This window comes from Pelodiscus sinensis, chromosome 11, assembly GCF_052426305.1.
Source record: "Pelodiscus sinensis isolate ZL-2025 chromosome 11, ASM5242630v1, whole genome shotgun sequence".
In the NCBI taxonomy this organism is placed as follows: domain Eukaryota; kingdom Metazoa; phylum Chordata; order Testudines; family Trionychidae; genus Pelodiscus; species Pelodiscus sinensis.
The window spans coordinates 17,853,430-17,880,174 of record NC_143062.1 but is presented as its reverse complement, the minus strand read 5'-3'; the positions used below and the strand labels follow the sequence as shown (position 1 = coordinate 17,880,174).

The following is a 26,745-nucleotide window of genomic DNA, read 5'->3' as shown; positions in this document are numbered from 1 at the left end:
GGGAGCAACACCAGGACTTGCTCCCCCAGCTTGAATTCCCTCAATCTAGCACCTCGATTATACTGCTGGGCTTGGGTCTCCTGGGCCTTCCGTAAATTCTCCCGGGCCCAGTCCCCCAGGCGACGCAACCATTGCCTTAGTTTGAGTACATACTAAGCGGTGCCCAGGCCCAGTGAGAGCTGTTGCTGCTCCTTTGGAAGACCCACCCTCAAAAATATCTTCACTAGTTCCTCGGCTATCACCGGGGCAGTGGTCTTCCGCAGAGGGACGGCCTCTGGGTATCGTGTTCGGCGGGTGCGGCTCTCACTTCAAGCGTCGTGCGGTGGGCCTCATCCCCTTTGCCACTGATGCGACGCCGCCTTTGCCTCCCTGATCCCCTTCCTGTCTGGCCCAGCCCCACAGTTGTACCAAGCGCTTGAACCCAGGCCAATCTCTTCCCAGCAAAGTGGGGTGGGTAAGTCGGGGGGCCACTGCCACCCTGCAAACTGCCTCTTCCCACCCATCATTAATTCGTACTTGGACCGTGAGGTAGAAGCGTACGTCCCCATGCACCCAACATATCCAGATCCTCCACCCTGTCGGTGGGGGTGCCCCCACCACGACCATCTGCACCATCGTTTGTCCACACCCCAAATCCATTATTGCCTTGACCGATTTCCCATTTATTGTCACCCATCGGGGGACTGGCCGTTGGGCTGCTCTAGCACGCAGAACACCCACCTGGGTCGGCTGTCCATAGGTGCAGTCCATGAGGGGGCAATCCTGGTGGAAATGCCCCTCTTTTCTGCACTGGTAACAGGCCCCCCGGACTGGTGGGGCTCCCTTTGGGTGGGATCCCGGTTCCTCTCTGGCCAGCTTTACGCCGCCGGCCGCCAGGTCGGGGTTCTGCCACACCGGCGCCAACTTCCTCTTCATCCCCAACCTCAGGGTTGGAGTCCACCCTCCCCTTGCTCGTTGGGGGCAGCGGGTGTTTTAGATCCCCAACGGGACTGGGTGTCTTTCCCTTGCCTGCCTGCCGTGCAGGGGAACCTCTCCATAAGGGTCACTGCCTCTTCCAGGGTGTTGGGCAGGTGCCACCGGACCCATTGTTGGCCCTTGGGGGGGAGAATCTGTACATACTGCTCCAGAATCACTTTGTTGACTTGCCCTCCCATCTTACTGTCCAGCTCCAGCCATCTCCTTCCGGCTTCTTTAACCCGGTGAGCGACGGCACGTGGAGTTTCACCCGGGTTTATACCGGGACTCTCGGAAGCACTACCAGTAGGCCTCCGGGGTAATGCCCAGCTGGTCCAGTATCGCCTCCTTGACCTTAAAATAGCATAGGGCCTCCTTTGCCGTCATTCCTCGGCAAGCCACCTGCGTGGGGCCAGCAGGGTAGCCCAGTGCTCCTGCGGCCATTGGGCCGCCATCGCCACCCTCTCGAAAATTACTAGGAAGGCTTTGGGGTCATCCTCAGGGCCCAGCTTAGATAGCCGTATTGGGAGCTGAGTCCCCACAGGCAGACCCTCTTCACTGGCGAATGGCCCTTCTTCACTGCGTGGGCCCCCCAGCCCTGGGGTGGTCTCACGCATCTCCTGGACCAGCTGCCTCTGCTGTTCCTGAAACTGTGCCGCTAATTGTTGTAGCAGTTGAGTTTGCTGCTGCTGTTGATGTCTCTGGCTGTCCATCAGCCATTCTAGCAGTTTGTTAACCTGCATTTTGGCGTCTCCTTGCAAAACAAAATCACACTCAAGTCTCTTACTCCCTTTTCTCCCACTCCCCTAGCCCTGCTGCAGGGCCAGGGACCGTGCCTGCCTTCTCCACCATGTGTACAAAGACCACCCCAAAGTCGTGGTAGGTGGTCGGTTTTTATTACATAAGCTCTACCATACAGCGCAAGAACCTCGCCGTACAGCAGTGGGATAGGGGGGCTCGGGCCCATCCACTCTCCCGAGCCCCAGCCCAGGGCCCTAAGGCAGGGGGAAAGAACCTCCCACCTGCCTGCAGATGGGGTGTAAACCCCTAAACTCACCTGCACTCGGGGTTCTCGGCCCAGCCCTGGGCCACTTCCTACCCCGCCTGGAGTTCCCTCCCCAGGGCCGATGCGGGGTTGCTGCTCACCCTAGTCAGTTCCCAGATCCTTCTGTCCTCCCCCTCCTTGCTGGCCTCACCTGCCTTCCCCCTGGCCAGCCTGAGGTTCAGCCCCTTGTCAGTAGCCTCCGGGCCGCTTTTGAATGCCCCGCCAGCCCAGTGGGTGGCATCATTGGCCGGCGCCAATGTAGCCATGCCGGCCGATGCCGAGGTGATGTCATCAGCCGGCGCCAGCCCTGTGGCACTTTGCGCGTCTGCAGCATTGTGCCCGGCAGCGTCTGCCAGGCTGCCGCTAACTTGGCCCAGTGGCATGCAGGGCCACTCCGCCCTGCCACACTGTCGGTATCCAGAAATTTGCCATCCCCCCCGTGGACACCAGCTCTCCTCTATCATCAGCTTTGATGAAGCGTATATGGAGTTAGATACTCAGCTGATGTAAAGTGACATAACGTCCATGGGACCATGCTGACTTACTCCAGCTCAGGATATGGTCCCATTAGTCATTTTTTCTGAACCCAGCACAAGGGGGCCCTGTTCTTACTGGGGATCTGCACAGCATCTAGCATAATGGGGCCCTGATCTAGATCGGCGTCTATACAATACCCAGCACGATGGGGCCTGGATCTCAGTTAGGGTCTGTGCAGTGCCTGGCAGAATGGGGCCCTGGTCTCAGTTGGGGTCTGCAGTGCCTGGCACAGTGGAACAATAGTCTGAGTTGGTGCCTCTGTAAGGCCAGTAATAACTGACCAATGCAAAGCAAGCTTGGTGCGCTCATGGACTGGAGGCCTAATGCCTTCCTAACAGTGCCCTTTGTTCCACATTTACACAGTAGATTTTCTCTCCCTTTCCCTTCACGCTAATCCTTCAAACTTTAACCCAAGTAAGATGATTATGGCTTACATAACCCACACAAGCACCCATTTAACCCAATCAGTTTCCTAAGGCTAAAATAATAAATATATGTATTACCCCACACTCCCAATCCCCACCACTACACACACATGGAGCTTCCAGCATCCCAAAACAAAAGCATCCAAACGAGGTGATCCAAGGTCACATCACAGGTTGCTCAGATCTTCTTCCAACAGACTGGGATCCCAGCTGAGACCCCAGAGCTTTGGATGGATGCCAGACCGATTGCGGCTTCAGTGTTGCAGGCAAGAGTTTAGTGGGGTCTTGATAAAGGGAACTTTTTCCGAGACAATGAGACTAAACTTTCCCATGCAGCAGCCCAAGCTGTGCGCTTCTCCTGGGGGAAGCTGATGGCTGTAGCTGATCATGCTTTGACAGATCTTGAAGAGAGCTGGAATGTATTGTAGGAGGCACCCTTTCCAAATGCAGCTCTGTCTGTGAAACTCGTTTAAGTCATCAGGCAGCGAGTTGACAGGGGATCTGTTCGTCATGACTTTTGCCGAACTCCTCGACAGCGTTGGCGGCATGGGCCGCTTTCAAATCATCCACGTCACTTTGCTTGTTATCCCAGTTTTAATGACAGCCTCTCACAATCTCCTGCAGAATTTTTCCGCTGCTGTCCCAGGACACCACTGCCAGATCCGTGCGGCTGCCAACAACACGCGTGGTGCAAATGCGACTCACAGGCTGAGCGCCAAAGATCTCTTGAGGGTCTCCATCCCCATGGACAGGGACTGGGAGCCAGAGAAGTGTCGCCGGTTCGTCACCGCCCAGTGGCAGCTCCTAAATTCCAATGCAACAGTCTCAAACGGGACCGAGATGGAAACAGAGCCATGCACGGATGGGTGGACCTATGATAAGAGCATCTTCACCAACACCATCATTATGGAGGTAAGGAAAAGCCTAAAGCACTCACAATTGTTTAGGGAAACCCTGCGCAGCTTGTGTGTTACTGATCAGTATTTACATCTGGTCCAGGCTGTTAACTCTGACTTGTGTTCATTCACTGTCTCTGAACCATTCCTACTCCGTGTCCTTAGGCACATTATCGGATTTATTGATAATTGAATCAGCCCCACAGTCCATCCAGCTCAGTAGCCTGTCTGGGACAATGGCCAGCACTGGATGCTTCAGAAGCAGATGTAAGAACCCCCTGGTAGCCCCACGTGGGATAATTTGTCCCATACACAGGTCTCATCCTGATCTTTAGTAGTTGGAGATGGACACAAGCCCTGAAGTATCAGGTTTAATATGCCTCCCAGAAGCCTTGTTGTTGTTACGATTACTCTGGATGCTTTTGATATCCATATAAAATGCCAACTCCTGCTTTCAATCTTGTTAACTTCTTCCCCTCGATGACTTCATGTGACAGTGAGTTCCACAGGCTAATCCCACATCATATGAAAAAGCTTATTTCTTCCCATCAGTTTTGAACTCCCATCTTTTAATTTCATTGAACGGCCCCTTGATCTCATGTTATGAGACAGGAGGAACAAATGTTTCTGATATGGCTCCTCTTTCCCAATCCCTGTTTTGTATTTACCAGAAGACTTACCCAGCATTACCTGGGTCTGGCCAGGGGGCGGGGGTAGCTGCGTAGGCCTCCTGGCTGGGGGTGGGGAGAGGCGGGGGCTGTGCAGGCCTCACACTGGCACTCCCTGGGCCCAGCCTAGGGACATGGGGGACTTGCAGGCTTCCCAACAATGTTCCCTGGGCTCCACACAGGCTGGCCGGCCATGCTCGGTGGCCCAGCAGTGCTGGGGGGAGGGATGTGGCTCCTGTGGCAGGAACCAGGGTGGTGGGGCCAGCAGTACTCTCAGGGGGGCCATGATGGTGGGGCTGTCCTGGCTTTCTCCTCCCAAGCCAGTGGAGTTGCTGAGGGATGGGAGGTGGGGTTTGAAACCAGGGGGCCACTTAACCGGGCCAGTGGCAGGCAAGACAACGAGTCCCATCCTCAGCTGGCCATTCCCTTGGTGGTGCAGCTGCCCCCAGTGGTCACTCTACAGCAGAGGTGGGCAAATTCTGGCTTGCGGGCCAGATCTGGTCCACAGGCTTAGTCCCTGGTGGGCCCCCACCACCATGCTTACCTGCACCTCCACAGGTATCAGAGGATCATAGCTCTTATTGGCTGCGAATCACTATTCGCGGCCAATTTGAGTGGCAGAAAGTGGAATCCTGGTCCACAATACTTCCCACTGCTTGCATTGGCCGTGGCCAACCAGAGCTGCGATCCTCCGATGCCTGTAGAGGCACAAACATAGCGGTGGTGGCCCGCCAGCGACTAACTCCACAGGTTACCAGTTTTTTATTGCCCGCCCCTGCTCTACAGTAAACTGTGTTCGCTGTCCTCAGTGGTGACTGTGAGAATAATGTCCCTCCGCTCAGCCCCCTCCCTTTCCATCTTATAGAAAACAATAGAATTCCAGGCACATCCTGTTTTTCTGGCTAAGCCAACCCCTGACCTTGCTTTAAGTTAGAAGAAGAGGAAGCTACATTCCAAATGTGGTGGTCCTAGCTCTTACCGTTTAGGAGTTCTTGAACAAATGGACTTGCAGACAGACAGACAGACAGACAAAAGCACAAATCTCTAAAATAGAGAGACTAAAATGCTTACCCTGCATTGCCCAGGTCCTTCAGGGCAGGGAGCTGGGGATGTGAGAGTGAGGGCTGTAGGCTGAGGAGGGGCTCAGGGTGGGGGGGGTCCTATCTGCTGGGGCTTTCTCTTTCCCCAGCCAGCAGCACCTTCTCTCCTTCTCCACCCCCCGAGCCCTCCCAGCTGACAGGGGCCTTTTCTCTCTCCCCAGGCCCTTTGGCCAGAAGGAACCTTTTCTCCCCATCTGGCAGGGATTTCTTGCCCCCCACCCCAGGTGCTGCAGCCAAGGACCAGGGGGAAGGGTTTGGGGCAGGGCAAGCCACTTGCACAGTCAGGTGGCAGGCAAGTTGATGAGCCCCAGCCTCAACAGGGCACTTCCTTGGTGGTACGTCTGCCTCCAGTGTTACTCTGCAGTAGAACTCTCCCCTGTGTTCACTGCCCCTGAGGCCACTGTGAGTATCGTGTCTCTCCTCTCTGCCCCCTCACTTTCCATGTTATGGAAAACAGTCCCATTCCAGGGACTTCTCCTTTTCCTGGCACAATCAAACCCTGACCTTACTTTAAGTTAGGAGAAGAGGACGCTGCCTACCAAATTTCGTGGCCTTAGCTCTTACTATTTTTAGGAGGAGTTCTTGCACAAATGGGCTTGCAGGCAAACAGACAGACTCACAGACAGAGAGATGCACTCTAAAATATATATGTAGATATTCCATCCCATCTAATTCATCTCCTTTGCAAGGTAACAAATATCAGAGGGGTAGCCATGTTAGTCTGAATCTGCATAAACAACGAGAAGCCCTAGAGCACTATATAGACTAACAGATTTATTGGAGCATAAGCTTTTGTGGGCAAAGACCTCTCTCTGTCCTTCACATCTGTAAAAGATGGATAATTCTTCCTTTCTCCCACCTGTGTCTATATGAAAGGTAAACCCTTAATGGCAGAGAGCATCTTTTACTGTGCTCACATATTGTTGGTGCTTCTAACTGCTGCTAAAACAGAAAATAATGTCTTGTATGATGACGCACTGTAGGTCTCCAGGCCTCCTGCTTCTGCTATTTACTGACAATTTGTTCTGGGAAAGAACATTGAGATTGTCAAAGGGGATGTAACTGTTTCCCAGATGGCAAGAGGTGGCTGTCGCTGGATATAATACAACTCAGCCCTTCCCATGATTCAAAGAGCTTTACAAACTCCCATGCACGGTTATGAGTTAAGTGTGTAGAACCATTAGCTCCATTTTACAGATGGGGAAACTGAAGCATAGGGAGGTGACGTGACTTGCTCAAGGCCACAGTTGTGCCAGCCATAGAGCTGGCTCCAGAATCCAGGAGTCCTAGGCTTTCAATCCTGGTCCTGTAACCCCTAGAACTATAGATGCTGTCAGAGAACCCAGGAATCCCAGTCATACCGCTCCAAGCAGCAGAACAGTCTCCTTCCATGTGCCAGGAACACCACCCAGGAGACCTGATGCCCACATTTTAATTCCTAGAGCCAGTGTTCCATCTATATTTTTCCATCCAGGTGCAGAATAAATTTTCTTATGTGCACAGAGGCATGTGTAGATGTGCACCACTAGTAGAAACACATGCTGCCAGCTGTGGGTGCTCTGCTAATCAGCTGGGCAGCATTTGAATCTCTCCTGGGTGGCTGCCCAAACACTCAGCTTACAGGGAACACTGCCTAGACTCCACTCTCCTCCCACAGCGGTGGGCAGAACCCAGCATTCCTGTCTCCCAGGTCCCCTCCCCCCCCAAACTACCTGACCCCACTTACCCACAAGAGCTGGGACTAGACCCAAAAGTTCTTATGCCCCATCCTAGTTTTACCCAATACATGTAATTCCAGAGTCTGGAGTAGAACGTAGGAGTATTGACCGCTGGTACTCTGCTCTAACCACTAGGCCACACCATGCAGCTACACAATAGTGAATATGCAATACTGCTATGCTCACATTTAAATATCCACCAGTAGTTAGCTCATGCTCATGTGTCAACCACCCTGTTAACAAATCCACTGACACAGCAAAGTGCTGTTTGCTTGCTTAACCAATGCTGGGCTGCAGGACTGCACACAGAGAAAGTCCTTTCCCCTTGACAATTCCCAGCTTGTTGGTTATTTAAATATGCGCTTGCGCTTTTTTAAAAAAGCATAAATATGAGGCAGGGATTAATTTCATTTTAAATACAACCTTATTTGCCAAATACAAATGGTCAAATCCTGGTGCCAATAAAATCATTATTGTTACTAAAATATCTGTAGTGCCAAAAGACCCCAACTGAAATCAGGGCCCCCGTTGTGCCAGGCATTTCACAAGCCACAAGTGCAGGGTGCCCTCATGTCAGGCACTGAAGAGACCATGACTGAGATGGAACCCCCATTGTGCCAGGTGCTGCACAGACACAGTCCCTGCCCTGACGAGCCAATAATCTAAACAGACAATGGGTGGGAGTGGAAACAACTTGCTCAAGATGATGCAGCAGGTCAGCAGTAGAGCATAGACCAGAACCCCCCTCACCTGAGTCCCAGGCCAGTGCATTATCAGTAGGCCACCTTGCCTCCTCTTCAAAGGCTTCAGGTGCTCCAAACTGGGGAGGCTGCAGGAGCAGAGGCGGCAGCAGCCCTCCCAGCCCCTTTTTATGCCTCCTTCCTTCACCACCTGCAGCCCTCCAGCAGCAGGCAGGGGGAACTGCAGCCTGAGACATTCCACCTCCCACTGCCAGCAGGCGATAGTGCACCCTGGAGGCCACCAACCACTAACACAGTCATGACACAACTGCTGAGGATAAATCCCCATAGTCCCTAGTGACCAGCCATCCTAGCTCTCCATTAGACCTTCGTCTGCTCTCTTACCTCCATAGCACTGGCTGTTTTCTTCTTGTGTGGGTATGAGCAGCTTGTTATGACAATGTCTAACCCCCCCCCCCCCACTTTTGCTTCCCCCATCCTGGCAGTGGGACTTGGTGTGTAACCTGCGCACGCTCGGACAGATGGCTCAGTCGATCTACATGGCTGGGGTGTTGGTGGGAGCGCTCGTGTTTGGAAGCTTAGCGGACAGGTAGGTTTTTGCCAGGCTCTTCCTTCTCCCCCTGCTGAGACAGGCTGCAGGGACAGAGAAAGCAGCAGCTGTGAGGTGACTGGTACCTGCTGGACTAGGGGCAAAAGCACAGGCAGTGAACAGGATAGTTAAATGTTCACTTCAGAGATGAGGTTTATATGTAGGGATGTGGGCTCGGGTAGAATAATCCCAGGATCTAATAGACTGGTGTGTTCAGATGCACAGCTGGTGTAAATCAGCATCACACCCCAGCAGCCACTGGGGCTAACACGCTAACTGGCATAATCGCCAACCCCACGCACTGGGGCCCATAAGCATTTTTCTGTGGCATTCAATGAGCATTAGCTGAGGACCTGGCCCATGGCCTGTTAGTTGCTACGTTTTACTTTGCTTATGTTCATCCTCTTCTTTCTAGTCCGTTTCCTCCCCCTGCCTGGTTGTGTGAAGTCAAAGGCATAACTCCCACTGATTTCAATGCTGCAGTAGCCCTAAGTCGGCAACGCCCGTCAGGTCTGGAGGTTACCCTTCTGCTACGCTTGAGATGCTGACCCCTTGAAGTCATTGCTAGGCCACAGTTTTAACACCTCTGATAGCTTGTCTTGTGGGCCAGTCCCCCAGTGCCTGGTCATTTGTGCTTGCTCTCCCCTGAGCACCTTACAGGCCATGTCAGAGCAGGAGGGGGGCCAACAGCCTTGCCAGACCCCTGGACAAGGTGAGTGGGGAGGCAGGTGCTGGTTCTGCAGTCCTGAAAAGGACAGGTTCTCGGGCAGAAGGGGTGGAGCTGGGCAACCAGCCCTCAGCCCCACCCAGACCGTGCGCCGCCCCCCACAGCCAGCTGCCCAGAGCATGGCACTCTGGTGGCAATTTAAAGGACCCAGGACTCCAGCCACTGCTGCTACCACAGTAGCAGAGGCTGGGAGCTCTGGTCCCTTTTGAATCACTGGGCCCTGAGGCAGCTGCCCCGTTGTGTGCCCCCCTCCATCAGCAGGCTTGCAGAGCACACAGACTAACAGTGGTTAGATAAACAGACAATCGGTACCCTCATGCCATGGACTGAATGCAGAGTGCGAGGTGTAATCACATCCGCCCTGTCCCTACCTATCCACAGGGCTCTGTGACTCTGCACATACAGGGATCTATCAGTCACTAGATCCCTTGACACCCCAGCACAGCTATTAACATGCCTTCCTGTGCCACAGGTTCGGGCGGAAGGCTCTCCTGAGCTGGTCTTACCTGCAGATGGCTGTCGCGGGCACCTGCACGGCCTTCTCACCCAATTTCACCGCATACTGCATCTTCCGCTTCCTGGTCGGGATGGCCCTTTCTGGGGTGGTCCTCAACTGCATGTCACTGGGTAAGGGACCTTCTTCCTCTACTCCTTGTGTTTAACCTGGGAAAATTAGCCCTTGCTGTTACTATCTGCATTACGGTAGCTCTGAAGAGACCTAAACACAGTGGCTATGGCTAGACTGGCATGATTTTCCACAAATGCTTTTAACGGAAAAGTTTTTCTGTTAAAAGCATTTGCGGAAAAGAGCATCTAGATTGGCACGGACGCTTTTGCGCATTTTCGCCATTGGGGCTTTTTTTTACCTATCGACACTGGCCCTCTTGCGCAAATACATTTGCGCAAGAGGGCTTTTTCCCGAATGGGAGCAGCATAGTATTTGCGGAAGAACACTGACAATCTTACATTAGATCGTCAGCGTTCTTACGCAAATTCAAGCGGCCAGTGTAGACAGCTGGCAAGTTTTTGGAAAAACTTGCCAGTCTAGACGCAGCTAGTGTGTACATTATTTCTGGTATTACCGTAGCACCAAGAAGCCCCCTTCTGGTGTGTGCATAACTTATAATATTGCAGTAGCACCCTGATGATCCAATACGCTATGAATATTAGTAATATTACAGTAGCACCCACAGGCCCTTATGAAGCTCAGGGCCCCATTACAATGGTCAGGTTATTAGTAGCGTCACAGTAGCACTTAGAGGCAGTAAATAAACTCATTGACCCATTGCAGAGTGTGCAGTAATACCAGAACGTAGCATCTAGCAGCCCTAAGGGAGATCTGGTCGCCATTTTGCAAAGCACTGGACAATTACATCCCCCTTTGCATCAGCAGAGCCAAGGACACTCCAGCCCCAGGGCCCTGCTCACCATTCCTTAGGGATCCTGTGCCAGATCCAGAAACTGAATCCAGTCACCTGAGTCCCCATCTACAGCTGCAACCATGAGACCAACCTACCCCAGCAGCCTTCATTATCTAGAAAGCTGTGAGCTGCTGTCCCACTTTTCATGACCCAGCCAGAAGGCAAGCTGCACGGCCCTGGTATGCAGTGTGAATGATCTAACAGTCCCTCACTGTTCTTTGATCGCTGGGGTGCTGCCTAAATTACAATGTAGCTTAGAACAGATCACATTATACTTCTGTATCCTAAGACCCTTGTTATTATTATTCATATTGAAGTAGCATCGAGGAGCCCCACTTTTGGACCAACACCCCCCTGGTGCTAGGTGCAGCACAAACACAGAACAAAAAGATGGTTCCTAAGTAACCTAGGGTATGTCTACACTACCACCCTAGTTCGAATAGGGTGGTAATGTAGGCAACCGGAGTTGCAAATGAAGCCTGGGATTTGAATTTCCCGGACTTCATTTGCATCTCGCAGGGCGCCACCATTTTTAAATGTCTGCTAGTGCGGGCTCCGTACCGCGCGGCTACACGCGGCATGGACTAGGTAGTTTGGACTAGGAGGAGTAACGGTAGTTCGGAATAGGAAGCCTAGTCCGAATTACCTAGTCCGTGCCGTGTGTAGCCACGCGGCACGGAGTCCGCACTAGCGGACATTTAAAATGGTGGCGCCCGGCGAGATGCAAATGAAGCCCGGGAAATTCAAATCCCGGGCTTCATTTGCAACTCCGGTTGCCTATATTACCACCCTAGGGTGGTAGTGTAGACATACCCTTACTTCTTTTCTTTTGGGAGGCTGTGTTCTCATTTTCCAGATAAATGTTTGATTCCTCTTTTGACTGCTGCTCAGTTCTCAGCCTCAAGGTAGTCTTATGACAGTGAGCAACACAGGCTAATGGGGCATCATACAGGACTCCTAGCACTGGATTTCAGCCACCCCCTTCCCTTAAATGCCTGGTTTTCATTTTCGAATGCTATTTTCCTGCTCTTGTTGGTTTTGAGCTGGCCCCAGCATACAAATATTTATCTCTGCATTTGCATGCATCTCTTCTGCTTGTATTCAGCCCAAGCCAGGAGGGTGTCTCAGAGGGAGCCCAGCATTGTAGCAGCACTGGATTACAATAATAATACTTTGCAATGAAGGACACATTACAATAAACTGTTTGATTTCAAATTGTGGGCGAGGGTTTGAGTCAGTCTTTTCTAATGATATGAACAGTGCTAGAACAGTAATTCTTAGGGTAGCACCTCAAGGTTCTGACTGAAACTGATGCTCTCATTGTGCCAGGCACTAAACAGACCCCAAGATCAGGGCCTTCATTGTGCCAGATGCTGCATAGACTTCGACTCAGATCTGGGTACCCATTGAGCTGGGCATAGTGCATTCACACAGTGAGCAACGGCTCACGTCTTAAAGAGGTTGTGGCTTAAAAGGGTGGGAGAGTGAAGCAGGAGCCAAAGGATAATGTACTGAGACCACTGCCTACAGTGCTGACCAGATCTGCTTCATTATTTCTTGGGCTACGTCTACACTGCAGGCTTTTTGCACAAGAACAGCTGTTCTTGCGCAAAAATGTGTGGAGCGTCTACACTGCACGCACATTGTTCCACAAGTAAATTTACAGTAAGGTGTCAGAGCAGAGGGCTTCTTGCACAAGAGTTATTCCTCTCCCCACGAGGAATAAGCCATTTTGCGCAAGAGCTCTTGCGCAAGAAGGCAGTGTGGTCGGGCAACAGGGGTTTCTTGCGCAAGAAACCCCCTGGCTAAAATGGCCATCAGAGCTTTCTTGCACAAGTGAGTGTCCACACTGCCATGGACACTCTTGCGCAAAAGTACGTGGCAGTGTGGATGCGCTCTTGCACAAGATCTTTTGCGCAAGAACCCTTGCACAAGAAGCCTGCAGTGTAGACGTAGCCTTGGTGTTCCCCCAGCTGTATTTCTGCAGCTAACTGTTGTCTCTTGTCCTATATTTGAAATTCATCTTTGTTCTGTATCTGTACAGTGCCTAGCACAATTGGGGCTACTAAAATACAAATAAGGGATAGAGAAAACAAAGTACCTTGGCCCAAAGTTCATGGAGAAATTCCATGGCAGATCCAGGAATGCAACACCAGTGCCTTGAATACCCATCTGGTACCTTAACAGCTAGCCCATACTGCCTCTCATTGATAGCTCAGTTTCATTTTTAACTCTGAAGGACAGCAAAGCCCCTCACAGACTGGCACATTTGAGCACTGAATCCATGCCCATGAAAACATCCCCACCTGCCTCCAAAACCTGATCACTTGTGTAGCATATTAACTAGAGCTATGGGATTGTTTGGCTCAGTGGCTGAACAAAAAAAAACCATTATTTCAGGTTGACCCCCGAAAAGAATTTTTTGTTTTGTTTTTCCTCACCAAAATGAAAACAAAACTTAATTTTGGATCAAATTACATGCTCTGTTCAACCGAAATTTGGAGGGAGAAGTGGAGGGGTTTTGTTTTTCCATTATATGCATTTCTATGACACATTTTGGAGCTTTTTAAAAATAAATCCCACTACAGGCAGTCCCCGACTTACGCGGATCCGACTTATGTCGGATCCGCACTTACGAACGGGGCTTTCTCGCCCCGGAGGTCGAGGTGGCGGATTGCTGCCTGCGAGCTCTGGGGCAAGAAAGCCCCGTTCGTAAGCTGCTCCCGGTGCCCCTGGTCTGCTGGAGACCGTCTCCAGCAGACCAGGGGCACCGGGACTGAAGCCGCAGCAGCGGCGGGTTCCTGCGCTTCTGAGGCTTTGCCAGAGCAAAGCCTCAGAAGCGCGGGAACCTGCCGCTGCTGCGGCTTCGTTCCCGGTGCCTGTGGTCTGCTGGGGACCGTCTCCAGCAGACCAGGGGCACTGGGACTGAAGCTGCCGCTGCGGCTCTGCTCCCTGTGTCCCTGGTCTGCTGGGGGGGGGGGGGCGCAGCTAGTGTGCCCCCCCCCCCCCAGCAGACCAGGCTTTTGTTGTGGACCCTGGGGCAGAGCAGCTGGGGCGCTGCCGATTGGTCCTGCAGCGCCGCTCTGGGCACTACTGGACCAACCCGGCAGCACCCCAGCTGCTCTGCCCCAGGTCCTGATTCAGCCGCTACTGGTCAGTTTCAGCAGTGGCTGAATTAGGACGCCTGGGGCAGAGCAGCTGGGGTGCTGCTGGGTTGGTCCAGTAGCGCCAAGGAGCGAGGAGCGGTGCTACTGGAGCAACCCAGCAGCACCCCAGCTACTCTGCCCCAGGCGTCCCCAAGTCAGCCACTGCTGAAACTGACCAGCGCTGACTACAGGAAGCCCGAGGCAGAGTTGCTCTGCCCCAGGCTTCCTGGAATCAGCCGCTGATCAGTTTCAGCAGCAGCTGACTTGCGGACGCTTGGGGATCTTAAGTTGAATCTGTATGTAAGTCAGAACTGGCGGTCAGTTTCAGCAGCGGCTGAATCTGGACGCCAGTTCCGACTTACATACAGATTCAACTTAAGAACAAACCTACAGTCCCTATCTTGTACGCAACCCGGGGACTGCCTGTACTTCTCTAAACAAAACATTGTTTCAAAACAAAGAGTTGAAACAAAATATTTTGACTGTGTCAGAAAAAAAATATTTGGGGGCTGGGAGGCCAAAGCTGTTTGGGAACTCAAACCTAATTTGCAAATAGCTTTGGTCAATCTTAACCTGCATTTTTCAGCAAATAAACTCTGCATCCAAAACATTTCAACCAGCTATAGTATTAATCCCTCTGTCGTGGGGGCCTTCCTTTCCAGTCGTTGAGTGGGTGCCAACCAAAGTACGGACCATCGCTGGCACGGTGGTGGGATACTGCGCTACCATTGGACAGATTGTTCTTGCAGGCTTGGCTTATGCCCTCCCAGACTGGCGCTGGCTACAATTCACTGCATCAATGCCCTTCTTTGTCTTCTTTCTCTACTCCTGGTAAGTGCATCGCTGCGCGTTGGTAGGTGAGCAGGATTCTGATCTCACTCAAACACAGGGCTCAGGAGTGGGAGCTGCAGGGACAATACACTGACAGTCCAATACTCATTGGGATGAGCTGAAATAAGCCCCACTTCACTCTGTATTCCTATCTGATTTAGCTGTGATCCACCACAGCCTAGTGCCCCTATTGTTTGCAGCTGTCTTGACTACATAAAAGAGCTAGACTGGTCCTGAAAGGATGTGCTTGGCACACCCAGTGGCTTTACCAAGGTCTGTTGCTGTCTGGATCAGTGCAGAAAATGCAGAGGGGCTGGTACTCTAGGGGCTGGGAGCAGTAGGCCCCTCTGATACAGAAGTTGAAACAACTTGATGTTGTTCCTCTGTGTTTGCCAACAATGCAACTTCCCCTCAGAATCTGCCTCACGAGGTCATAGCTCTACCCAGGGCTGAGTGCCCCTAATTCCCATGAGCCGCAAATGCCTACCACGAGAACCCAGCTGGGAAAGAAGAAAGCACTCCATTGGTTTTTGGCATTGCTGCTCCATTTGCAGGTGGTTTGCCGAGTCCGCTCGCTGGCTGGTACTATCAGGAAAACCGGACCGAGCAGTGCAGGTGCTTAAGAAAGTTGCTCAGATAAACAGAAAAAAAGAAGAAGGAGACAAGCTCGATACTGAGGTAAAAAAATGAATGGAATTGCTGTGCCATCAAAGGAAACCACAGATAATCACATCTTATGCTTAGGCCAGGTCTATACTTACCTGGAGATCAATGCTCTGGAGATTGATCTTCCGGGGTTCAATTTAGCAAGTCTAGCAAGGACCTGCTAAATTGACTGCTGATGTCACCCATTGTCAGCCCTGGTACTCCATGGGGTCGCAAGGAATAAGGAAAGTCAACGGGAGAGTTTCTTCTGTCAGCTTCCCACAGTGAGGACTCAGTAGAAATTCAAATTAAGATATGTTGATTCCAGCTATGCTATTCTTGTAGTTGAAGTTGTGTATCTTAGGTTGACTCTCTCCCATACCGTAGGCCTGGCCTTAGGACCCTACCAAATTCACTGTCCATTTGGTCAATTTCGTGATCATAGGATTTTAAAAATAATAAATGTTGTGGTTTCAGCTATTTAAACCTGAAATTTCACAGTGTTGTAAGTGTAGAGGTTCTAACCCCAAAAGAAGTTGTGGAGGATTGCAAGGTTATTATGGGGGAGTAGTAATATTGCTACATTTATTTCTCTGCCTTCAGAGCTAGGCAGCTAGAGAGCAGTGGCTGCTGGCCAGGATCCCAGCTCTGAAGGCATTCAGCGCCAGCAGCAGCACAGAAGTAAGAATAGCATGGTATGCTTCTGTGCTGCTACCTGCAGAAACTGACACCTTCTGTCAGCAGCTACCTTTCTCCAGCTGCTTGTTTGGATGTGTGCTACTGTGGCATCCACCAGTTACTGACAACATTTAAATTGTTATGTCAGAAAAAATACAAACACAAGGGATAATTAACAAGGTGCATAACCCTGCACCCACCCACCCTGAAAACCACCTAGCTTGACTTTCAGACTCACTCCCCCCCAGCCTTACTCCCACTGTTTCTGCATCCATGGGCTCCCCAACCCCACACCTCATCCTGTGCAGCCTTTACCACTAACCCTGCATTGTGCCCCCTTTGCCCCTCACTTCTACACAGTGCCCCCTTCATCCCAACTCCTACTTTACTCCCAGCTGTGCCCCCAACTCCCATCCTGTGCTTCCAGCATGTCCTGCCATGCGTCCCCCTGCCCAGTACCCTCCACCCCCGTTGCCTGGCAACACCAGTGCCCAGTTGCCCTTCATCCTCTGGCTATGGCACCCTGGGCATGGGCCCAGTTTGCCCAGCCCCAAAGCTGGTCCTGCGACAAGACAGCTGACCACCATGTGGTCCCAGCCACCCCACACACAGCAGCTCAGGCTCAGGCCCCAGCCCCAGTGGCCAGAGCTGCCACTGCCTCCCGCCGTGCAGTGGCTCAGGCCCGGGCCCTGGCTGCCAGAGCTGCTGCCGCCACCACCCACCAAGCAGCCCACCCTGGCAGCAGCTCCAGCCCTGGGGAAGGGCTGAAGCTAGGGCCAGGGCTGTGTGGTGGCTGCCCAGCTGCTCCTGGGTCAGGTCAGCCGCCCTGAAGAGGTGGGCAGGACTCAAATTCTTGGAGCAAGCCTGCACAGATGTGCACCTAAGAGAGAACTATCTTTACGGGGAACATTGGTCATAACCCAAACCTCTGCACCTCCACCCCTGGTCACAATTCCCTCCCAGACACTGCACCCCTGTTTACACCCTTCCCCCAGGTCAGAATCCACTCCTGTACCCAACCCCCCCCCCCCTTCCTGCACCCGTCCCTTGCCCCAGGTCACAACCTCCTCCCTCCACTAAAATTCTCTCCCAGACCCCACATCCCCTCCTGCACCCCAGTCCTCTACCCCAAGCTTCTTTTTGCAAATCAATCGCCATCCCAGTGTCTGCACCCCCTCCATAGAAAAGTGACCACTGACCAAAATCTTGGAGTGGCCCCCCCCAATCAAAAATTATTGCCCACCCCAAGTCTAGATGGTGTTTGGTGCTCCCATGAGTATCAGGGACTGAACCTGATAACCTCTTCCCAGTCCTAGGATTCTATGACAATGGTTAACTCAGGGACACAAGTGCAAGTGGGTACAAACTGTCCTGCTGTATTTCACAATAGATTGCAGAGTGTTTTGGTGCTAATGCTTCTACTATGTTTGGACAATGACTTATGAGATGGGAGACTGGGTAGGGGGGGACGCTCTCCTTCGAATCCATGCGAGATGCCCCAGTCTGGTGCTACAGAACAGGGTGTTGCAGGAGTGGGATGGGGGTCCCAGCAGGAGGTGCTGTCTCCTCACAGTCAGTGCTGACGCCAATGACCCACCGTGATTTACTGGAGATAGAAATGTGTGGCCCATTAGAGTTCTAGGGCCCTTTTCCCAATGGAGTGAATTACGCCAGGGATAAACCTACCCTCACTAGTCAGTAAGGGTAAAAAGAGGGACTTTGGTGGTGCCTAGGCTAGTGCACAAGGAATAATTTCACTTTCAATACTTTGGACCAAATTATCCCAGGACTGATGCCCCAGGAAAACCCGCCCAAGTCAAATTATGTGTCTTAATGTTGAGTAGTCTTATTATAGGTTGTTAAACAGCTTCAGCTTTCCAATGCAGAGCGTTTCAGTGGAGGATAAAGTGATTCTATCCACCTTCATACGCACCCCTCTCTCTGTCTCTATGTCCATATGCAACTGGAGGAAAATAATTTTAACAAGTCAGGAAAGTCTCTGTGTTCTGCTTTTCTCTTCCGACCATGTTAGGGTCCCTCAGCATTGTGCCAGCTCCAGGAGCCAGGCGATAGCTCTCGGCTGGTCACTAGAGGGGGATGCAGGATTGGTTGTATGTTGCCTGTGTTGAGCTCCTCCACATTCCTACACTGCTTTTGTTTCCTCTAAATGGAATGGTGCAAACATTTTACAACAGCTCCTCGGCCGCAGGGAGTGATCTTCACAGGAATTGCCTGACTGGATTAGCCCAGTGATCTATGTAACCCAGTATCCTGTTTCTGACAGCACCTAGCACGGAGACTCATTCCAGGCTCTGGGAGAAGAGTCTAGTGGCTAGAGCTGGAGGAGGCTGGGAATCAGGATTCCTGGTTCCATTCCCAATTTTGAGAGAGGGGCAAAGCCTATTGGTTAGAGCTAGGAACTGGGTCAGGACTTCAGGGTTCTCATCCTCTCTCAAGCGCTGGCAAGCTATTCTTTATCCTGCCCATTACTTTGACACCCTTTATCAGATCCCCTCTTATGCGTCTCCTTGTTGTGGTAAGCATTCCCAATCCTCTCAGTCTCCCAGGTGTCTCTCCAGAGCGCTAATCATTCGCACCGTGCATCTTTGCCTCCCCTCCCTGCACACCCTATGGGCCAGATCCTCAGCTTCATTGCCAGGTGACTGCAACAGCTGTTCCATCAGCTGGAGATCTGGCCCATGTTCTCCAATGGGGCATATCAAATGTGCAAGGCACAGTAAGGAGGGTGCAGCAGGATATTACACCAGAATTATTTTTCCTGCTGTCTCTCCTTGCTAGGTCTTGAAATCCAACATGCAGAAGGAAATGGCCTTGGCACAATCATCCCACACGTTCTACAGTTTGGTCCGTACACCCAATGTACGCAGGATATCCTGCTGCATCGCCAGTGTCTGGTAGGTGTGCTCTGTTCTTTCTTTCTAACCCTGAGGCAGCACTAGGGGGCGCTGTGCTGCAGGGAGAGAGGAGTGGGGATCAGTAGCAGGCACCCTCAGAGTCAGGGAAGATTCCAATGCCTCCCCATAGTACACTGGGGATAAAAATATGTTGCCAGTCAGCCAGTCAAGATCCCCTCTCTCCTTTCCCCCAGGGGAGTCAGTTACATCAGGGATAAATCTGGCCCTGCTCTCCATTTACACCCCACCCCCTTCGATGACCCTTCACAGGTTTGCCACCAGCTTTGCCTTCTATGGCTTGGCCATGGACCTGCAGCATTTCGGCTTCAACATTTATCTCATCCAGGTGGCTTTTGGCTCCATCGACATCCCGGCCAAGCTGGCTGCTGCCATCGGGATGAGCTTCATCGGCCGGCGTGTCACCCAGGCAGCTTCCGTTATCCTGGCAGGGCTGGCGATCCTGGCCAACATATTTGTGCCACGAGGTGAGCATTCAGGGTGCAGCTGGCAGGGGAAGGACGGGCTGAATTAAGCTTATCTGGGTCCCTCGGCATGCCAAGTGATGGATACCTGATTCCCAAGAGGCTCTCCCCCTGGCCACAGCCCTCATAGCCCAAACCCATCCTGATTGCCATTCCCTCAGAAGCCTCCCCTGCCCCAATGCCCTGCCCCGGGGCTTCCCCTGACTCCTTGCTCCACTCCCACAATACAACCACATCCCTCAGCTCTGCTTCCTTGGCTGAACCTCCCCCACCAATACAAAGCCCTCTCCATGGCCTTGCCCTCAGAGCCAAGATGGCTTTTAGCTCCATCGCCATCCCAGACAAGCCGGCTGCTGCCATCAGGATGAGCTTCATCTGCCACGCGTCACCCAGGCAGCCTATCTCCCCACAACTGACCTCATTGCCCTATCTGCCCACAACTGTGTTGCCCCTCCACAAGCCAGCCACCCACCCTGAAAACCACCCTTCGTGTCCCTACCTCTACCTCCCGAGCCCAGCCTCAATATGGCCCCCACGTCCACTTGAAGTGGCAGAGGGAAGGTTCCCCTCAGGAGCAGAACAGGAGTCTCATGAGAGATGTTGTCCAGTCATTGTGCTGGGCTCTCAGAGGAGAATGGGAACGAGAGGCAACTGAACTAAAACCCCCATATGGCACTAAAATAGCATCAACATATTTCAACTTTCAGGTGTTCATTGTTTGACCAAAAAAAAAATTGATATTGTCCATGGGAGGCAAACACACTCTGGGAAAACTTTGTTTAGTTGACAACCCCAATTTTCCATGGAAAAAATAGTTTTCATGGAAAATTTCTTACCATCCATAATTCAAACATTTGCATATGTATCTTGTTTACCTCGAATACATATTGTAATGTAGGCCCTGAGCGATCAGCCTTAGCCAGGGCTGTTTCAGCAACTGATTCCTATTCATGACTGTTACCAGCACTGACCATTAGCTCTTATCCTTTTGTGTCTCCCCACAAGAGCTGAAGGCTTTACGTACATCCCTGGCTGTGCTTGGGAAAGGATGCTTAGCCTCTTCCTTTAACTGTTTGTATCTCTACACCGGCGAGCTGTACCCCACAGTCATCAGGTACCTACAGCAGTAACTCATCTATTTCTGTGCTAGAGGAAAATCCACCCAATGCTGTACTCGATTCAGGGGGCCAGAGCTTGGAACAACAGGACTCCCCGGACAAAGCTGGAAGCAGAGATCTCAATTTCCATTCCCAAGGAAGTTCCAGCATTTCAAAATTTCTTGCAAGTCGAAAATTCCAAAAAAATATCATTTCAGAAATATCTGAATGACCTTATTGAAACCATGGTTATTGGGGTTAACACAGGGGTAACAGGGTGAAATTTAACAGCTCATGTTATCTCGGTGGTCAGACTAGAAGATCTACTGGTCTCTTCAGGCCTTAAACTCTATGAAATATGTCAACAAAGACTTATCAAAACAATAACTGATTTATCATTGCAACTATTATATTATGTAAACCATCAAATCATAGAAATCTAGGGTTGGTAAGGACCTCAAGAGGTCATCTAGTCCACCCCCACCCCTCCCTATGTGAAGCAGGATTAAGCATCTCTAGATCATCCCTAACAAGTATTTGTCTAACTGGTCTTTAAAAAACATGAAGAACAGGACTCCCACAATCTCTTTTGGTAACCTGTTCCTATCCTTAGACTGAGTTTGAAAGTTTTTTTCCTAATACCCAAGATGAATTTTCTATGCTGCAAACTAAGCTGATTCCTTCTTGTCTTAACCTTGGGGAACCTGTAGAACAATTGAGCATCCTTTTTATAACAACTATTTACATATTTGAAGACTTGCGTGTTTTCCACACTCCCCTGCCTCGTCGTCTTTTCTGATCATTTTTGTAGCTCTTCTCTGGACTCTCTGCACGACACAGTATTTCAGCTGAGACTCACCAGTGCCCAGTGCAGTGGAATAATTGCCCCCTGTGTCTCACATACAACAGTCCTGTTAATACATCTCAGGATCACATTTGCCTTTTTCCCCACATTCAATATGTGATCCACTATAACCTTCGGGTGCTCTCCAGCAGTATGGCCACCGAGCCACTTAGTCACCGTTTTATGTGTGTGCTTTAATTTTCCTTCTTACATGCAGCTGTCACAAATCACTGGCACTTTAAGGGCAATTGAGCGCAGGCACACTTGCGCCAGATTAGCTAGCCCCCTGCCTTAACTTTGGAAGGTCTCTGTGGGAACCCTGAGAAAGGGTCTGAAGGAGTTTGCAAAGGGTTCCTGGGAAGGAGTGAGGGCTGTGTCCCAAAGACAGAGACTGAAGGATAACCCAGAAAGGACTGGGAACTGAGCCAGACGGGTGTGCTGAAAGGGAGTCCAAGTGAGGACAAAGATCTTTTGATTGTGTGGGGGCTTTTGTTAGCCCAAGGGACAATTGACCTCTGAGTGAGCTAGTCTGAGGGGTGGGCCACGTGAACCCTCAGGAGAGATAAGAAAGCCAGAGGAGGAGGAAGCTGAGGCAAGGAGTGCTTGCAGCACTCTCAAATAGCAGGGTGTGCTTCAGGGCAGGCATGTCCCATGACACTGGGGCTACGTCTACACTGGCATGATTTTCCAAAAATGCTGTTAACGGAAAAGTTTTCCATTAAAAGCATTTTCAGAAAAGCGCATCTAGATTGGCAGGATGCTTTTCCGCAAAAGCACTTTTTGCGGACAAGCGTCCGTGCCAATCTAGACGCGCTATTTTCGCGATCGGGGCTTTTTTGCGGAAAACAGTACTGTGCTGTTTACACTGGCCCTCTTGCGCAAATGATTTGTGCAAGAGAGCTTTTGCCCGAACGGGAGCAGCACAGTATTTCCGCAAGAACACTGACGATCTTACATGAGATCGTCAGTGTTCTTGCGGAAATTCAAACGGCCAGTGTAGACAGCTGGCAAGTTTTTCCGCAAAAGCAGATGATTTTGCGGAAAAATTTGCCAGTCTAGACACAGCCTAGTACTTTGTACTTGTCTTTGTTGAATTACATCTGGTTGATTAACATCATAGCCAAAATGATAAATCAGTTATTTCAGTAAGTCCCTGTTGAACCATTTTGCTAATAAGCTTCAGGGGGTGGCCAAGTTAGTCTGTAACTGGAAAATCTTGAAAAACAACCATAGTCTTGCAGCACCTTAAAGACAAACAAAATATGTAGATTGTATCTACATTCATCTGAAGAAGTGGGTTGTAGCCACGAAAGCTCCTGATACCATTTATATGTTCTGTTAGTCTTTAAGGTGCTGCTAGACTAGTCATTGTTTTTCAAGTTTTTCTATTTTGCTAATGTCCATTCAGTAGTTCCAAGCCCTGCACTTTCTGTATATCTGATTAGGTAAAGAATACACCTCAGAAGGATGACTTTTTTTCCTTTCGATAGCTGGGGGAGGGAAATAGGTGAACCAATCGACTGTCACCCTCCCCTACTCCCAATTTAAGGCTTCTCCTGTTCCCCTCTTTGGGCTGCCACAGCCTCACCAGGGCAAAAAGAAAAACAATGAAGCCCTTTGACCTCACTGAAATAAAATGTTTCAATCATTTCTCATTGAAAACATTACAGGAACATTATGATTTCAACAAACTATTTTGATATAATTGAATCAGCATTTTCCAATGGAAAACTGTTCCATTGGAAAATCTTCCCTCAGTTCTATTCTTAAGTCTAAGGTAACATTTTCTGAATTACCTAAGTCCCATTTTCAAAACTTTCCCCCTTTCAAAATGTGCCCCTTATTTACAGTTTGAATTGGTCTAGCTCCAATTTTCAGCCCTTGGATCTCTCACTCACATTGTCTCTGAGGCATCAAATGGTGCATCTCAGCTAGAAAATAACTTGTCCCCAGGTAGGTATTTACAGGCGATAATCCTGTTGTATAGCATCAGCCTTCCTCTCACAGGGAACCCCAACCACAGTTTGAGGACAGTCTCAAAGATTAAGCATAAACTTAAAAAAAATAACAAATAGTCTGGTAGCACTTTAAAGACTAACAAAACATGTAGATGGTATCATGAGCTTTCCTGGGCATAGCCCTTAGAAGTGGGCTGTGCCCACGAAAGCTCATGATCCCATCTACATGTTTTGTTAGTCTTTAAAGTGCTACCAGACTATTTGTTGTTTTTTTAAGTTTATCCTGTACAGACTAACTTGGCTACTCCCTGAAGCTCAAAGATTACGGTCAATCCAAAATATTTAGTTTTGATCCCTACCTGCCCCCAAGAGAAAATTTAAAAAAAAAATTGTCAACAATTTGACCTTTTTGCCACAGAAGAAAATTTGCTTTTGCCAAAACTACACTTCCTGTTGAAGGAAGTTCCTAACTGGCTCTAGAAATAAGGAAAGCCAGTTCTGATCAAAGACCATTTAAGGGCAGGCCAAGGGGAGAAAAAAATGCATGGGTGGATTGAAGCTGGTCTTTCCAGAATCAGTCCAATATTATCATGATTTTATGATTTCTCTCTTAAACGTTGTTTTCTACACTTGCAGACAGACTGGCATGGGGCTTGGAAGCACCATGGCTCGCGTTGGTGGCATAGTAGCTCCAGTGGTAAGGGTGACAGGGGAATATTTCCCATACCTTCCACCAATCATATACGGGACAGCTCCTATAATTTCAGGCATTGCTGCTATATTCCTGCCAGAGACCCTCAACGTGCCATTGCCTGACACCATAGAAGAAGTGGAGAGAGGGTTAGTTGGCTTTCACTTCATTTTCATTGTGTCCTCTCCTGCAGGAGCTAGTCTGAGCCGTCTCTCTCTTATAAATGGGAAGAAACTGTATTGGAGTCAATGTAACGACACTGTAGTGAGAGAGGAACTGACACATCCCATCTTAATGGCAGCGTGGGCTAGTGGACAGTGTGCAGGAGTAGAAGTCAGGGGACAGGGTTTCACTCCTGTCACTCTGTGCTTCTGTTTCCCTTCCCACTCTTTTCTCAGTCTTCCTTTTTAGACCATAAGAACGTTAAGGCAAAGACTGTCTCCTACTACATGTCTGCGAAGCACCTGGCCCATTGGAGTTCTGGTCTCAGTTAGGGTGTGTACATAAACCAGAGCTCCCCTGGAGTCAACACGCCCGTATTCCCAGCCCCTGTACATTGGTTGTAGTATCGTGATAGAAATGTAGCCGTGTTAGTCTGGTGTAGCTAAAACAAAAGACAGGACTATGTAGCACTTTAAAGACTAACAAGATGGTTTAATAGGTGATGAGCTTTCGTGGGCCAGACCCACTTCCTCAGATCAAATAGTGGAAGAAAATAGTCTCAACCATATATACCAAAGGATACAATTTAAAAAATGAACAAATATGAAAAGGACAAATCACATTTCAGAACAGAAGGGGGATGGAAGGGAGGTAAATGTCTGTGAGCTAATGATATTAGAGGTGATAATTGGGGAAGCATTAGCTCACAGACATTTACCTCCCCCCCTTCCCTATTAAACTATCTTGTTAGTCTTTAAAGTGCTACATAGTCCTGTTTTTTGTTTCATTGGTTGTAGTGACACTGAAGTGAATGGGGCCAGACTCCCAGCTGGTGAAAATCAGACAGAGCTCCCTTGAAGTCAATGGCCCCAGGCCAATTCACACCAGCTGGGGATCTGGCTCAGTATTTATTTTTGAGTGTATCTCTCTCCTTTTTTTTTTTTAAAGGAAAAAGGCCAGAAACCTAAAGAATGAAGATCAAAAGGAGAAGATTCTTCTGCAGACGGTGGGGCCAGTAATGCTGCAAGAAGTCTGATGGTGCGATGAGAGAGGGGGGCCCTTGGGTTAGGTTCAAAGTGTCACCCATGTTTCTGTACACAGCAGTACATCTTCAGGGGGTAGGTCTGTCCCCTGCTGCAGAGCAGAGAGGTGTCACATGGGAGTTATAACAAATAAATGGCAGATTCCTCAGTCTTGGCAATCTCTCGCACACACACTTGGATATTCGCACTGTTACATACATGCACAAGCACTCACGTTCATGTTCACACTTGCACTCGTGGATACACCCACCCCCATTCAGACATGCACACAAAAACACTCTCTTTCACACTGTCTTGCACATGTTCTCACACACACCCACTCACATCCTCATGTTCAAACACACACACAACACACACACAGGGCAGCCTTGTTAGGCTCCCTCCCTTTCTACCACAGCTGATTAACACTAGACCTCCTGCCATAGGACAATAAGTCAATTCCCTAACCAGATCTCATAAACAGTTGCGTCTTATGGAACACTCACCCTATAAATCTAATGGCTGTGGATGGAATGTGTTTCATTCAGTTCCCACTGCAGAGAGGCCCCTGGCCATTTTTCACATACCTGAATACCGGAGCCCTTGGGTCAGAGGAAATGTTTAAACAACTTCAATTACCATCACGGCTGTTTCCATGGGGCACAAACAGAACACTCGTGCTGCTTCATAAATGCCGACTCCTGTTAAGGAGGTAGTCTGGGATGACTCATTCATCTCCTGACCACGGTATCATCACCTCTCCAATGGATGAGTCCCAGTATGGCTCTGTATCTGCCGAAAGGTTCATCCTTTTAGCCCTGACATGATCTGCAACATCCTGAATGGGACAAAGTTTGGACCATATCCTAGGCTGGTGTAAATGGGCATAGCTTCATTGACTTCAGTGGAGTGATGCCCCTTTACAGCTGGGCTGTGTCTAGACTGGCAAGTTTTTCCGCAAAATCATCTGCTTTTGCGGAAAAACTTGCCAGCTGTCTACACTGGCCGCTTGAATTTCTGCAAAAGCACTGACGATCTCATGTAAGATTGTCAGTGCTTTTGCGGAAATACTATGCTGCTCCCATTCGGGCAAAACTCTTTTTCCGAAAAACTTTTGCGCAAGAGGGCCAGTGTAGACAGCAGAGATTTATTTTCCGCAAAAAAGCCCCGATCACGAAAATGGCCATCGGGGCTTTTTTGTGGAAAAGCGCGTCTAGATTGGCCACGGACGCTTTTCCGCAAAAAGTGCTTTTCCATTAAAAGCATTTCCGGAAAATCATGCCAGTGTAGACGTAGCCCTGCTGTGGATCTGGCCCCTTTCTGGTGTCCAAGAAGCTATGCCCAGTTTATAGCAGCTGGGATCTAGCCCTATTGTTACCCATACTGATGTCATTTTACACCATCTGGGGATCTGCTCTATGTATTTCAATGGTGCTATGGCTGATTTACATCATCTTGGGATCTGGCCTCATTGACTCCAATGAAGCTATAGG

General features: G+C 50.1%; 1 protein-coding gene and 1 long non-coding RNA gene across 2 annotated transcripts in view; one reads left to right on the top strand and one right to left on the bottom strand.

The window, feature by feature from the left end:
• Positions 1-26,745, bottom strand: part of LOC142830945 (uncharacterized) — a 51,384-nt gene that overhangs the window by 2,267 nt on the left and 22,372 nt on the right. Inside the window, exon 2 of the long non-coding RNA XR_012906506.2 lies at positions 9,867-10,023. This is a non-coding gene — a long non-coding RNA (uncharacterized LOC142830945). The remainder of the gene's footprint in view (positions 1-9,866; positions 10,024-26,745) is intronic.
• On the top strand, positions 3,359-25,584 carry LOC102460310 (solute carrier family 22 member 6-A-like). Its single transcript, XM_006136593.5, has 10 exons — positions 3,359-3,873; positions 8,530-8,633; positions 9,833-9,987; positions 14,590-14,758; positions 15,313-15,436; positions 18,881-18,996; positions 19,267-19,481; positions 20,484-20,592; positions 24,014-24,217; positions 25,179-25,584. The coding sequence occupies exons 1-10, from the start codon at positions 3,472-3,474 to the stop codon at positions 25,264-25,266; spliced, it is 1,686 nt and encodes a 561-aa protein (XP_006136655.3). The 5' UTR covers positions 3,359-3,471; the 3' UTR covers positions 25,267-25,584.